At 41.7% G+C, this 13,674-nt stretch overlaps 2 protein-coding genes across 7 annotated transcripts in view; one reads left to right on the top strand and one right to left on the bottom strand.

Moving 5' to 3' along the window:
* CDYL (chromodomain Y like) overlaps positions 1-13,674 on the bottom strand; it is a 479,328-nt gene that overhangs the window by 297,877 nt on the left and 167,777 nt on the right. The gene's annotated exons all lie outside the window — the stretch shown is intronic.
* The window catches only part of ECI2 (enoyl-CoA delta isomerase 2), a 32,989-nt gene continuing 27,334 nt past the window's right edge, over positions 8,020-13,674 (top strand). For 3 of the 6 annotated variants that reach the window (XM_049824111.1, XM_049824113.1, XM_049824112.1), the window contains exon 1: positions 8,020-8,134. Coding sequence is in view for 3 of the 6 variants with exons in the window: in XM_049824108.1 (XP_049680065.1) it covers positions 8,165-8,239 (75 nt within the window). In the remaining 3 variants the exon portion in view is untranslated. The other 3 variants (XM_049824110.1, XM_049824109.1, XM_049824108.1) reach the window with 2 other exon arrangements.

Here is a 13,674-nt window from a genome sequence, read left to right as displayed (position 1 = left end):
TTCCTTAGCCAGAAATTCACTACCATTCAAGACCATTGCTAAGTAATGAATACCAAATTGGCTGGATTCCAGTAAGCTGCACTGCAGCGGACAAGCCCAAAACATTCTGACAAACATTCTTTCAAAAAAAAATCCAAAATAACTCACACTAAAATTATTTTTTTTCACAGATGTTGTTTGTGATTACTTTGGCTACCTAATTTAACAAAAAACATTTCTACAAGAAAGCAGGAGAGATTCTATTAAGGAAGGTGAATATCCTGGTACTATCCTGGTCTAGTTAAAAGCAGAGAGAGATTAAGGGTTGTGGGGATGCAATGTAGATGTCCACAAATAACCATCACAGCACAGTATGAAACCTCTTTAACAAAGTGACATTATTTTATAGTTTATTTAAAACTTTTGTTTCTTCACCATAGATTAACTGTATGAACACATTATCCAAGCCTTATATCAAGAAAGGTTAGAAACTGCAGGAAAACATTGTAATGGATCTAGATGAATAACTGTCCATCAGATTTGGTGGGAGAAATGGGGATTGTGGCATACACTAAAGGTCAAAGAAACACAGATACATTTTGCTAGACTGCAAAGTTACAGCTTGAAAGAATGCCAACAGTTAAATTTTGTTAGGAGACAATGTGATTATCTATGACCTCCTAAAAGCTATTACAGAGAGATGGAAAGGGGGTTGCTGTCCCTCAAATGAGAAGGACATTACTATCTTAAAGAGATCCACAAGGGAAGTTTTGAGGTGAATTTTGCCTTTACTGGAACAGAATTGCCCTAGATGAAGAAAATCAGATCAGAAATCCTCCCTTAGCAAAAGAATATATTAAGTACATGCTGAAGTATTTTGGGAACATGCAGACAAAAAACATGTTGAATTACTTAGCAATCTAATTGAGACACTCCTGAAAAAAAACTCTGCACAACAGGCAGCCTGCAAAGCACATTACACCGAGCAGCCAAAAGGCAGCATGTCCATCCTGCAGCCTGGATGCCCACTGGGCCAAACTGGGATTGCTGAGGTGTTGGGAATTGTAGGAAGTGCAGTCCAACACTGGTAAACCCACATCTTAAATGGTTTAACCGCTCCCAAGTTTAAGCTCCCCTGAATTCAGGAGCTTGGTAGGAGTCACCAGATAGTTGATACCTTTTTCACTAATGTTCATGTTAATAAAGCCAGGCAGAGATCTACCCCAGTCAGACTGTGGTCACTGTATGGCAAGTGAGATATACTAAACCTAGTGAAGGAACTAAGTCTTACGAGACATAGGGATATAGTCCAAATAGAAATGTTTCAGCAATCATGTCACCTTGAACAGTGACTATGCTCTGAGCTGTGTCAGCTCCACTGTTTTTGTGGAGAGAGTAAACCAAAATGGGAAACTGGTCCAGCTGATGGGTTTTCTTGGGTGGGTTAGTTTTTAACTGGATCAGTTCTCTGATCTGGTTCACTGAATGCCCACACAAATCCTGGTGTTGGCACAGCACAACAGGCTATGCAAGGATGAACAGAAACAAGCACAGGTGGAGACTGTTGCCAATTAAAATACATCAAGGCCCAGAGAATCCCACACCTGAGAAAATTTTTTACTACGATAATTGTTTGGTAGAGGGTGAAGCTCATGATGCAGTCTTTTGCTTACTGGGACCATTAATAATTTCACTTTCTTCTGTTGGCCAAAAAAACATGTAGGGACTTAATATCTTCCCCTACCCCTCTGTCAACTTTCATTTTAATGTGCTAATAAATGCACATTACTATTGCTTTATAACTCACTTCCTAGAGGAGCAAGCTAACAGCCCCATTTACACCTACTTATAGAGATACTTTCTGCGATATGAGAGTAAAACATTTTAGCAATATAAACAGCCCAAGACAGAAAGCATACCAAATCCCTCAGAGGCTATGACAGAAAGCAAAACAAATCCCTCAGAGGCGATGCGTTAATGCTTTAATGTCATAAGCTGACGTAACAAAGCACTGCTGTTGAAAGAAGCAATCCTACTGCCTGTCAGGCTCCCTTACATCTCCCTCCTTGGCACCAACACGAGCGTGTATTCAGCTGTGTGATGAAAAGGATCAAGGGTTTGATCTGGGTCACAATTAACCTTTATTCATTTACTTACTTGGTTTTGCCTGGTTAATTGTAACTCAGATCAATTCCCTAAACCGGTTCAATGCTTGGCCATAAAAACAGCCGTGTCAGCAGAAAAGAAGGCATGGGAGTGAACTGAGAGGGACTGAGGAAAATAGAAAGACTGCTCCTTTCAGTAGTGGTGTGCTTACCCTGGCTTAAAGTTGAAACTGTGAAATGATGGCCGAAAATACTTTTTTTTTAAAGTGAAAGTACAAAAAGTAGGAGTGCCATTTCTCTGGCAAAAAGGTCTGATGAACCCACAGCCAACATCTGTATCATTTAATGATTCAGGAAACTAAAAAGGACTCCAGCTTAGGAAGATTTCAATTCCATTAATTAGCAACAATTCTGTTGTTTGATGATTCATATGTAAAATATGACTCCTGTAACCACATCTCCTGATTGAACTCCTGCCAATAATGTTTCTTTCCCAGGTGCTCTTAGTGTGTAAAACTGATGCAACTCAACATATCACTTTAAATGCTTTCAAACAGTATTTTCTCATTTCCTGCATTTTGCAGATTATTTTTAAGTGGTTATCTTGCCAGTCCTGGCAAATGGGATATGATATGTAACCTTTCATGAATAAATGTAGCACTTCAGAACAGCAGGATGAGAATGTACACGTTCCATAGATTGTTAATAGGGGTTGCAGATCTACCACATATTTAAAAACAGATAGGTCTTTCAAAAACTAAATATATAGATTGGCTGGTTACCAGGTAAACCTCTACAAAATCTCTCTGAGGTTTTGTATGTTATTTCCTCAAAAAGTATTATTTGTAATTGCACTTTTGTTTCTATTCTGTTTAAATATCTTAGGAATAATACTCCTACGCAGTTTAAATGTTCAGTCAATACACTGAGCAACGTGCTGAGGAAAATGTAGCAATTTCTGAACACCAACACACTAGTTACAGAGAAAAGTCTAAAACCAAGATTACCAAATAGTTCATTTAAACACGCAACAGTGACTTGTAAGAGCAGCTAAGTACTGGTGATAAGAAGCACAAAAGTTATTATGAGTACAGAGTATATAGCCTTCTCCTGTTTCTGAATATTGGAAGCAAACGGTGAATGACAAAAGTAAATAGGAATCTGCCCATGTTCTACCTAAGGAAAATTGTACTAGACCCTGCACAACACAGACACCTCCTGCAGCTGTATTGTTAAGGGATCAGAAAGACTGTACAGTGAAATACTGAGATAAAATATTGAAAAACACTACAGCACATAGAGCACAGGACTAAGCAATAAGAATATAGTGTGATAGTTAACTTTATGACACACTTGAGCCAAGCTCTTCAATAGCCGCAAAGTGCCTAAATAATTACAGTACTTTCCAGATGTGAGGCTCAGCCCTTCAGATCCTCATTTGTGAAAATATTTCAGTGAGGTAGGCCTAAACTTGTAGTCCAGCGCATATGGTCTTAATAAAAATGATATGTGTTGTCCAAATTTACTGAATGCTGAGAGTTTTGGGAATATTCATGATTCAAGATAGAAGAGATTATGTTTTTATTAGATGAGGCTAATCTGCAGCTAGATGGGGTAAATTAATTTGCATTCATGGTAGAAGAACTGCGATGATTTGGAGTGGCACGGATGGTTTTGGATGGAACGTTACTGCAGAGTGTGAGAAGGCAGAGACAGCTCCAGGTATGTACCAGGTGGTCAGTGGAGGTGATTACTGAGAATTGTGGGCTAAGAACTTGGTATTTTAGATCCAGACTAAGGACAATGCTACAAAAAGGCTATTCCTCCAGAATGACTGATTGCCTGAGAATGAACCAAACAATCCAGCCAAGACAAGCGGAGTAGAGCTTTGTATAACTAGTTAGCTCCTGATTAGAGCTCATGTTTATATTTCTCTATCAGTAAAAATCTCTGCTTAAGTAAATGGGTCCAACCTAATTTCTTCTTGGGTGTCAGGAACTGAGCATACCTTTCATGCTGAGGTAAGAACATGGCCCACATAAACAGGGGTTTCCAAAACCAGGCTTACACAGACATCAGTGATTAATGCCCTTTGTTAACATTGTAGTTTCCTACACTGTAGCAGCAAAACTATGTAAACTTTTCCCACATGTCTGAAATGGCTTGTCATCATCAATGCAAAAAACATGATAATATTATCACACAAGTAAGTCCTGCAGGATTTATTGGACTGATTTTCAAGGGGAAGGTGAATAAATCATCAAGATAACTTTCTGTTAAATATGTATTAAAGTTCCCTGTAGTGATGCAAAACCATTTGCCATGGAAATGAAATTCTGAATAATAAAGTACCCGACACATCTGCTTCCTGGATAAACAATTTCTATCAAAGAGAGAACAGCTGCCTTGTCATGGTAAAAGATGACAAATATTCAACTCCTTAATAGTGAGTTCAGTTCAGTTACATTACAGAAAGCATATTTCAGAAAATCTATGGGAAAAACTGCCAAACACTCGACATAAAGACTGCAGAAATTATTGCAAAGATGCAAGAATTATCATTACAGGGGAAAAAAAAAAAGATGATTGTGCTGCTCAGATTGTAGAATATTTTGCAATCTTGAAGAAACTGGAGATGGAGATGCAGATGATACAGTGATCACTTTGATGCATCGTAATCAGCTCCCATGATGTCAGCACCATTCCTCCCCTCCACCATGAAGTTAGGAAAAACACTTTTTTGTTCAGGCTTTTATCAGCAGGTCAAGGCACCTGCAATTATGCTGAAACACACAGCACATAGGTATAGATTACAACAGCCAAACGACTCTTTCTGCAACCAAAACATTGGGATCCAGTGGTATAAGGGCACAATAGTTTTCTCTAGCGTAACATAACTTACAGTTATTATGACAGGACATATATGGTAAAATGCACTTACGCACATATACAAAGTGCCAGAACAAAAGTGTGTAACATTAAGCCACATTTAAGTCCCACCCTGTGAGGTATGTGACTTTGCTCTCCAAAAGTCCCACTTCCAGCAGTAAGAATATATTGCAGAGAAGAAATTATTAAAAGCATGTTAAGAAAATAAGTAATATCACGTATGTAAGGAAAAGGTAACACCACTATCAGAACAGGAAGATGTTTATGTGACATGCTATTCACAAAAAGCTTTTTATATATTTTAGCTCACCTGAGCAGTCAGATGAATGCTAAGTAGCTAAGTAGTTGAAAGGAAGGCAAGAGAAGAAAAAGGAGAGAAGTAAAAAGGAAGGAGGACATCTGGAGGTATAGGTTTCTAGAAACAGACACATACAGCAAATAGCACTCTTGTAGACACAATACATGGATTGTGATACATAGAGAGGTGATGAGAAAAAGAAGTCACTGACTGCAGTTACTATTTCTCTATGCCCCTCTCTGGTGAGCACGGAATACTGCTGGTGTCTGTGTTTAATTCCTATAGCATACAATCCATCTTTGAACACAGAGATGCCTTTTTGCTGCCTTCAGGTAAAACTGGAAAATGCTCATTCATTCTCAGAAGTTCCAGTGTGACTTTATTAAAAAGGCAGGCCTATCTAAACTGACATAAATTCAATAGAAAGAAATTAAGAAAAATAAAATCTAAGATACTTAATCTCAGATACTTAACAGCAAAAGCTTTCTGCAAGTGGTATTGGGCAAGAAGGAATCTCCCAAATAAAGCATAGATGCTGTACTTTGTATTCACCTGCATAGAGGCAATAGAAAACACACTGCAAGAGAATATTTTGCCTTGGAATTGAAATGGGTGAGCTAGGTCTAATGGGTCTCTTTCATTACTGTTAGTTACCTTCAAGTAAGCATATGTATAAAAGGTTGTTATGTTTCTAGAGGGTAATAATTTAAAAGCAAAGAGAATTCAGGAGAAGTGCACTTTTCTTTCCTTCTCATGTAGCTTCTAGACAGTAGCACAAAATGTGAAGCTGTACTATTTTGAACTGAAGGAAAGAACATGAGAATTTTACACAAGGATAAAAATGCAGGCAAGAAACCCCCTTTATCTTACCATTAACAATAAAATGCTAGAGAGGGCATTGTCATTAGGGACTTGTTTGTCAAACAATAAATGTGAAGCAACTTACTAAATGAGTTCTCTAGGGAGTCCTCTCTAGATTCATTACATTAGTGCTAACAATACTACTACAGTAAACTTTTAACTGATGTTCATTATATTATATATCTGTAATGATTTTCCTGGCCTTTTATAACTACAAGACTAAAATTGTCATGTGCATAAGGTTTCAGTAAAAAAAGCGTTATTATTTGACAAAACAAATGCTAGCATTTTAGAGCCAATTTATCCTCTTTCTTATTCACAGAAAGCCTTATTCCTATATCTCAGAGTAAAATTTAGCCCATAGTTTGGATTTATGCATTCAAAATACTGTTTCTGTCTAACAAGGTACATATTTAAAAGCCATGACTTTTGCTTCATCAGGGCTAAGTAAGGATATAGATCAACAACAGCATTTACTACAACTCCTTCGGAAGGGTGCTTTCAAAATCTTCTACAAATGTGAATTAATTTCACGTCACAGCCCTGTTTAGCAGAGAAGGAAATTGCCACTGAGAGGCTGAAAAAACAAATGAATACCTACTTTAAGTTGGTCCGCTAGAGGTGCAAACCAGTAAAGTTTGTGTCTGAAATCAAGAAAAGCTAGGCTTTTGGATCTGTAATTGTAAGTAAAATCCAAGATGTATCAAGTTCAAAGAACACCCGTACTTGAAACCCAAGGCTATGTTTCAAAAAGTCAGCTACGTGTGATTTGACCTGGGTCACACATCACAACATTCGGAGCATGATTTTAAAAAAGTGCTGTCCTAATTGCTAGTTTCTAAGGGTTAAGTACACTTTTGGAAAACTGTAATCAAGCATTTAAGAAAGGAGAACACCACAGTTCATTAACAGCTTTGAAACATTTATCCTTGAGGGAGAACTCAACGCCTTAAATGCATTTACTTTTGGGGAGAGGGAAAAAAAAAACAAACAAAAAAAACCCCAACCCAACCAAACCAACCAACCAACAAACAAACAAACAAAACCCAGGGGACTAAAAGGTGATTTTATTGGCTGTGTTTTGAAAGGAGACTGACAGAGCTGAGTATCCAAATCACGAAGCTCTTCCCAGCACCTAGCCAAACACAGAAACATCTTTCACAGAGCAGATAAATCAGCAAGGAAAAATTAAATACACCCTCAGGAGCCGAAGGTGAAAGAGCAAAAGCTTATCAATAAATAGCAGTATCTTTTAAGTTCGGTGGGGCAGACGCTAGTGTTTATTCCTCCTTCCCACAGAGCCAACCCAGCTGAGGTACAGGCACGGGGCTGCTCAGCAGCCCGCCAGGCGATTCGTGTGGAAAAACAAGGACGCAAACATTTTTAAGAGCTACCTAGCATGCAAAAATAGAAAGATAATACAAGTAATGGCCCTGATTAATAACGGGATGTCCGTTAGAAGGCACTTGGGGGGGGGGGGGGGGCTAAGCCAAGTCCAGGACCTTTCCCCACGGAGGAGCTTCTGGTTTCACCTCCGTTCACCTTCCGCAGACCGCCCTAGCCCACCAAGTTTGCACGACAGCCTGTTTAATTTCTGACCCCGACGCGCGTTTTCTAGGATATGGCTTCAGAGCGCTGCCACACGGCTGTGCGCGGTGGCTGGTAGCGAAGGGAGAGAGGATTTGCCCCCCCGGCCGCCCCCACACCGCCGCCGCCACAGGGTTCCCGCCAAGCCCGCCCCGGCCCCGCCGCTGCCCCTCAGCGGCTCCCGGCGAAGCCAAGCCCGCCCTCCCCGCGGCGCTGGAGGCGATGACCTCCCAGGGGAGGGAGCGAGCAGCTGCCATCTCCTCAGCCCAGGGTGCCGTGGACCCGGCGGGGCGGGGTTTAGCCGCCGCCGCTGCCTCCTCCTCCTCCTCCTTCTTCTCCTCCCTCCCCCCGTCATGGCGGCCCCGGCCCTGACCTTCGTCCGGAGGTTGTGCTGGCGGCCGCTCTGCGGAATAAGGTGAGCCCCGATCGCCCGCGCATCGTCCCCATGGCGGGCTGGCGCCGTCCTGCCCCGGGCAGGGACCGCTCCGCTGAGCCGCTCTCTCCCCGCCGCGCTCCCGGGGTGAGTGGTCAAGCAGCGGGCGCGGGTGGCCTTCCCCTCACCGCCGCCCTCCTCCTCCGCGGCTGCCCCCTCACAGGGGTCGGGGGGGGTGGGGGGTGAGGGGACCCAGGGGCAGGCAGCGGCGGGGCCGGGGGTGTAAGTGCCGTGAGGCTGCGGGAGGCCCGGCCTTCTCCTCAGGCCTGGGCTGTCCCAGCTCCCTGCCGCGGGGGTCCGGCAGGTGCTCTCCTGCCTGTGCCGCTTTGATGAAGCGGGTGAGCTTTCTCTGCGCGGCCCGTGCGTACGTGGTTAATTGTTTTCACCCTAGGACGGGGGGGGGGGATGGCTTTCTGTTTGAGTTGGGGACGCTTCCAGCCATACCGACCACCTCTTGCGTGCCTGAACACAGTGTGGGAATGGGACACCTGCGTTCGATGCCTTCTGCAAACGGGGCCCGTACGCCCGTGTTTCTGCCTCCTGAGGCAAATGTTTAACCGTCAAAGAATCTGCTGGTTTGGCTGGGGGTAAGGCATCTGAAACCGTACTGAAATACAGAGAAGAATGTGTGATTCTGTGTTTTCTTGCGGTTTTTTTTCCCCCTCATCAGTCCCACAAAAACAAGCTTAATTGTGTGTCCAACTAATTAAGGCCTCTTGCTGAGACTACTCCGGTTTTCCAAATAGTGATGTACTGTCTCCTGGGGTGTGCTTTTATTACATACTGCTTTTAAGCTGTTTCCAAATAAAGTGTCACACGCAGTAGTGTGTGCTGCGGCAGCTGTGCACCTTCAGCATTAGTTGGGCTGCGGAAAGCAGAAAGGATGGCTTGATTTGCAAGTAGACTAAGAATTATGGGATAGACATTTTTATTGAAAATGGTTAAATTGGAAATTCCTGTAAAATTGCTTGTGTATGAATAAGAATCGCGAAGTATGTCAACTTGTAAAATTTCCTCTTCCTATCAAAAATAGCTTAATAAATACTCAAAGAAAAGCATTTGGTGTGTTAGGTATACTAGGCAAGCAAGTTCCTAAGTAGAATAGTGAAGCAGGCATCATACCAGTAGATTAAAGACCTGTGATATTCTGATTGTTAACATGCAAATTTGACTGTTACAATGTATACTTTCATAAGTTAAATGCTTTTACTCAAGTATCCAAGTATCTCCATTAGGCACGAGTGCATCTTGACCAGAAAACTGTAGTCATTTATGCATTAAATTGTAATATTTTTCTCCCAAAGCTTTGTGAGAAAGTATTTGAAGTATGTATATGAACATCTTAAGATACAGGGAGAAACAAAGGGAATGCAAATTGTTTGATGAGCGTGATTTCTGCCCTCATTTCAGAAAAAGAACTCTTTAGGCAAGCTTTCTACAGATAAATAATATTAATTTCACATAGCTAAGTTGTTACCATGAGGGGAAGGGAAAGCAATTCTAAATTAGAAAACATGTGAAAGACTAGCCTGGTAGACAACATTAGGCTAGTGGAGTCAGATGTATTTGAAACAGCAAGATTCTGTATGTGAAATAAGGTCATAAACAATATCAATAATGGGTTAATGTTTTTAGTGTATAGTCAGATATAATGCAGAAAAATGGTGCAATTTTTCCAATGGTGGAACGCCAGACAGGTGAGCTTTATTTTCTATATCGGTAGTATACTAGCAGACTTTTATCAAAGACACTGGCAGCCTTGCTGCACCACTGAATTTGGGAAACTTTTTTTGCAGCCTAAACTCAGAAAAAAAAGAGGCATATCCTTGGAGCACTGGGAGAGGAAGACTTATGCAAGTATAAGGGCAAAATGCAAGAATTCCTCTTATGTTGTTGTTTTGGGTTTTTTTTCCCTAAGCAGGACATTCCTAATCCTTTCAGACATGGAGTTGTGAGTTCCACAGGCTCTTCTCCCACTTCTTGTCCTGCCCTGTCACAATATGTAATTCGTCTAAGTTTGAATTTGTCTGAGGAAGGGGGACACTGACACAAATGCCCATTCAGAAGAGTCTTGCTGGGACTGTACCCATTTGACAGTCTTTGCATTTGGCTGTTTGAGATTGGAGGCCCCACAACTCCACTGCTGTGAGGCTGTATCTGCATTTATGGTAGGTCAGACCACTGGGCACAGGACATTTGCTGCAGGGAAACCTGCATCCATGCTGTCCTGGTTTTGAGGGTTTCCTTCAGACTAGTTGTAGTATGATCGCAACACCGAATGCCTCTCAGCAGCTGGAGGACATCTCCCAGTTTTATGTAATCTAGAAGGTATCTAACTTGTATGTGCCAAGACAGCTCTGCAGCACAAACCAGGGGAATGGAGTTAGCAACAGCTTAGAGGCTCGCTCCAAGAACACTGTCCTGGTCCAAACTAAGATGGTAACGTAGTCACACCCTAACTTCCTGGTGTGTTCCTTGGTACAGTTACCTCAGAAACTTTAAAGGAGGTCAGATCTTATCAAAGACCAATTTTTCCATGAGCTACTCTTTTTTTTTTTTCTTAGTAGCTCTGAAGAGCCTGTTTCAGAGGACCACTATTAAGTGCTGGTCTTTATTTAAAGTGGATTGAAAACCAGTTCATTTTCTCTTAAGCTGTTGGTTTGTGCTAGCTTATGTGGCCTTGTTGGTCTTTGCCTGTGCCTGGAATACTTCCTGCTTACAGTAAATCTGTCTTTACTACAGTATCTGCTCTTCAGCTTGGTTGGCAGCAGTCTTAAGGGTTCAAGTTCACTTCCATCCTGGCCCTTGAGCAATGTCCCAAATATCTTCTTGGCTTCCCTGCATCATCTCATGACAAGACATCTGCACGTTTACAGCCCACCCACGTGGCAGGAACTCAGGTGCTATTATGTCCTAGCACTATGTGCAACAGTCCTTATTCAGTCTGTGCAGCCTGTTTCCACTTCTGTCTGGGAATTAATTGAACCTACTCCTTGAATTGCTTAAGCTTCACTTAGTAGTGCAGTTGCATTCTTTGGTTGTTGTATCAAGGGCCCATTCATACATTTACAGCAAAGCAGGACATTATAACCCTTGTATCTCCTCCTTTGCCTCTCTCTGCAGACCTTACAGCTCTTTTCTGCCTTCCCTCCCACCGTGTTAACTAAGCCAGTCGATGTAAGGTCCTGGGAAAAGGCCAAGGGGGTTTGTCTTTGCCCTGGAACTGTGTGTGTTATGAGGAAACTCCTCTGTTGAGGGTGGAGGAAGAACTGATCTCTTGCAGCTGAGAGATTTTTTGGCTTCATCAAATGGCTGTGCTCTGGGGCCTCTCTCAGTGAGAAGAGGCTCAGTATTTCAGGTCTTCCCCTGAAAAAACTTCTTTATTGCTGTTAATGTTCTATAGACTGCATCATAGGTTTTTGTTTGCTTGTTTTTAATATGTGAGGAGGATGTAAATACAGTCTTCCACTGCTACAGATACGCAATAGTTTCCCGCATTTGGGGGTAATTGCAGATGTCAGCACACCCAGAGCGCATGTAAGCCTTGCCTTGTGGAAAACCTCTTTGAGGATACTATCATCCTGGAGGTGACCAGTAAGTTTGGTGGTATCCCTTCCTCTGTCCTGTTTCTTTTTTCTAGGTTTGTCCATGAGGAGCTAATCGGCCTCAGAAGGAGTCTGCCTTGTATCCCTGTAGTGGGAAATACCTAGTCCTTTCTGTCAATCCTCTTCAGATAGCTGTGGTTGAATACAGACATAGACATTTTAGTAGCTTTTCTGATATTCTTATGCTGGCTGGGCAAAAAGAACAATATTGCCTCTTCACTTCTCACCTACTTTCCCGCTGCCAGGCCCCGTTTCTGTATTAGAGCAGCTGCTTTCCTTCTCTTTCCTACTCTCCACTGTCACACCCAATTGAATCCCCTTTTACAAAGAGGAGGACTGGATTTTTGTAGTGTTGCTCTTAAGTAATGTATCAGACTATATTCTTAAAAACCCTGTTTGCTAACACTCTTGAGTATTCTGTGGGTCTGTACCAAACCCCGTGGTGATGGCAGTAGAAGTTGCTTTTATGCCTGAAACTTCTGCCCAGTAAGTCTTGCCTGAGTTGGGTATGGTTTCCCTCCTGATCCGAGTGTGGCATAGGCAGCAGGTATCCTGCAACCTCCTGAATGTCTGCCCACCTACTTCCCCACCTGCTAGCTGTTGGGTGGGAATGCATCCTGGCACGTTGACATAGGAAATGTGTCCATGTACAGGGTTGTGTTTTATCCACAGGAAAAAAAGTATACCCTGATCCTACCCCAGGGATGCCCTGTGGAGTATGCTTTTTACTCCCTGTTGCTGTCTTACATGGGCTCTTATGTTTTGGTTTCTGAGTCTCTTAAGTCATGCCTCTCGGTGCTATGTTTCAGGCTCTACTAGCTTGCCTTGTTCAGCTGTTTGTTATTCCCTATCAGCCAGGCAACTTTTTTTTTTTATTATTTTTTGGTGACAGTTTTGTATTTATCAGCTCTCCTTGGCTTATGCTGGATTCTATAGGTCTCAGGTACTCTGCTCTGCTCATCCTGCTCAAGATAACTGTGCTTATCTTTTTAAACTTCCCTTAAGTAGGTCAGACCTCTAGTTCTAGTTGATGCTTGTTAGCAAAGTTGTCTTGCCCAACCTTTGACTAACTGTGGACTACAGATCCTTGCCTGACCACCAGAAAAGCAAGCAGAGCACATAACTGTTTGATTTTGAATATTTATTTTTTTTCCCAAGCTTTGTCTTTTCTGTCTTGGTGCAGGTCAATAAAAAGTTAGAGAGCTTGTCATATTTCCCTTACCTTTTAAGAAGTAATAATTTTCTCATTATCTATATTTTAAAAAAAAATAAATATCACCTTCCTTCGAGAAAAGAAACCTTGCCCATTTTGACTTTGTAGTAACTTTTTGCGAAATATTGGTAAAATCAGCTTCCCCTAACATTGTGACTGTAAGTCACTCTGAAAGAGTCTTTCAGAAAGGGTTTCATACCACTGATGAATCTTGAATTTCTCTTTAAGGGTTGGGATTCTGAAACATAGCCATTAAATTCATGCACTGTCTTTTGAATACTGAGGCTAACTAGTCAATGGAAAATGAACAATTAAATCTCTTAATGGGAGGCTTTTTCTGCAAATAGTAATGTTAATGGCATGAGTTACTATCTCGTTTGCACATGCTGGTTTACCAATGAGACTCAAAAAATGGAAAGGTAGTGGTGAAATGATTGAACAGTTGTCCAGAAAAGCATCTTAATAAACGTATGTCCTTATTTAAGCACCCTCTTAAAATATTTTGAACAGAAATACATGCAGCAGTTAAAATCAACAAAATGAAATCCAGAGCAGCAAGCTCACTAACTGTATGTAATTGAGCTGGATTTGACAGTTCACAGCTAATATCAAGCCAAGGTGTCTGGAAGTCTTGAAGATAGATTGGCTTAGAACACAGCTTTCTGTTGTAGTTAATTTGCTTTGAAGCAACTGTTCATTGAAGT

This window comes from Accipiter gentilis, chromosome 20, assembly GCF_929443795.1.
Source record: "Accipiter gentilis chromosome 20, bAccGen1.1, whole genome shotgun sequence".
Taxonomy (NCBI): domain Eukaryota; kingdom Metazoa; phylum Chordata; class Aves; order Accipitriformes; family Accipitridae; genus Astur; species Astur gentilis.
This window is presented reverse-complemented; position numbering and strand designations above follow the sequence as displayed.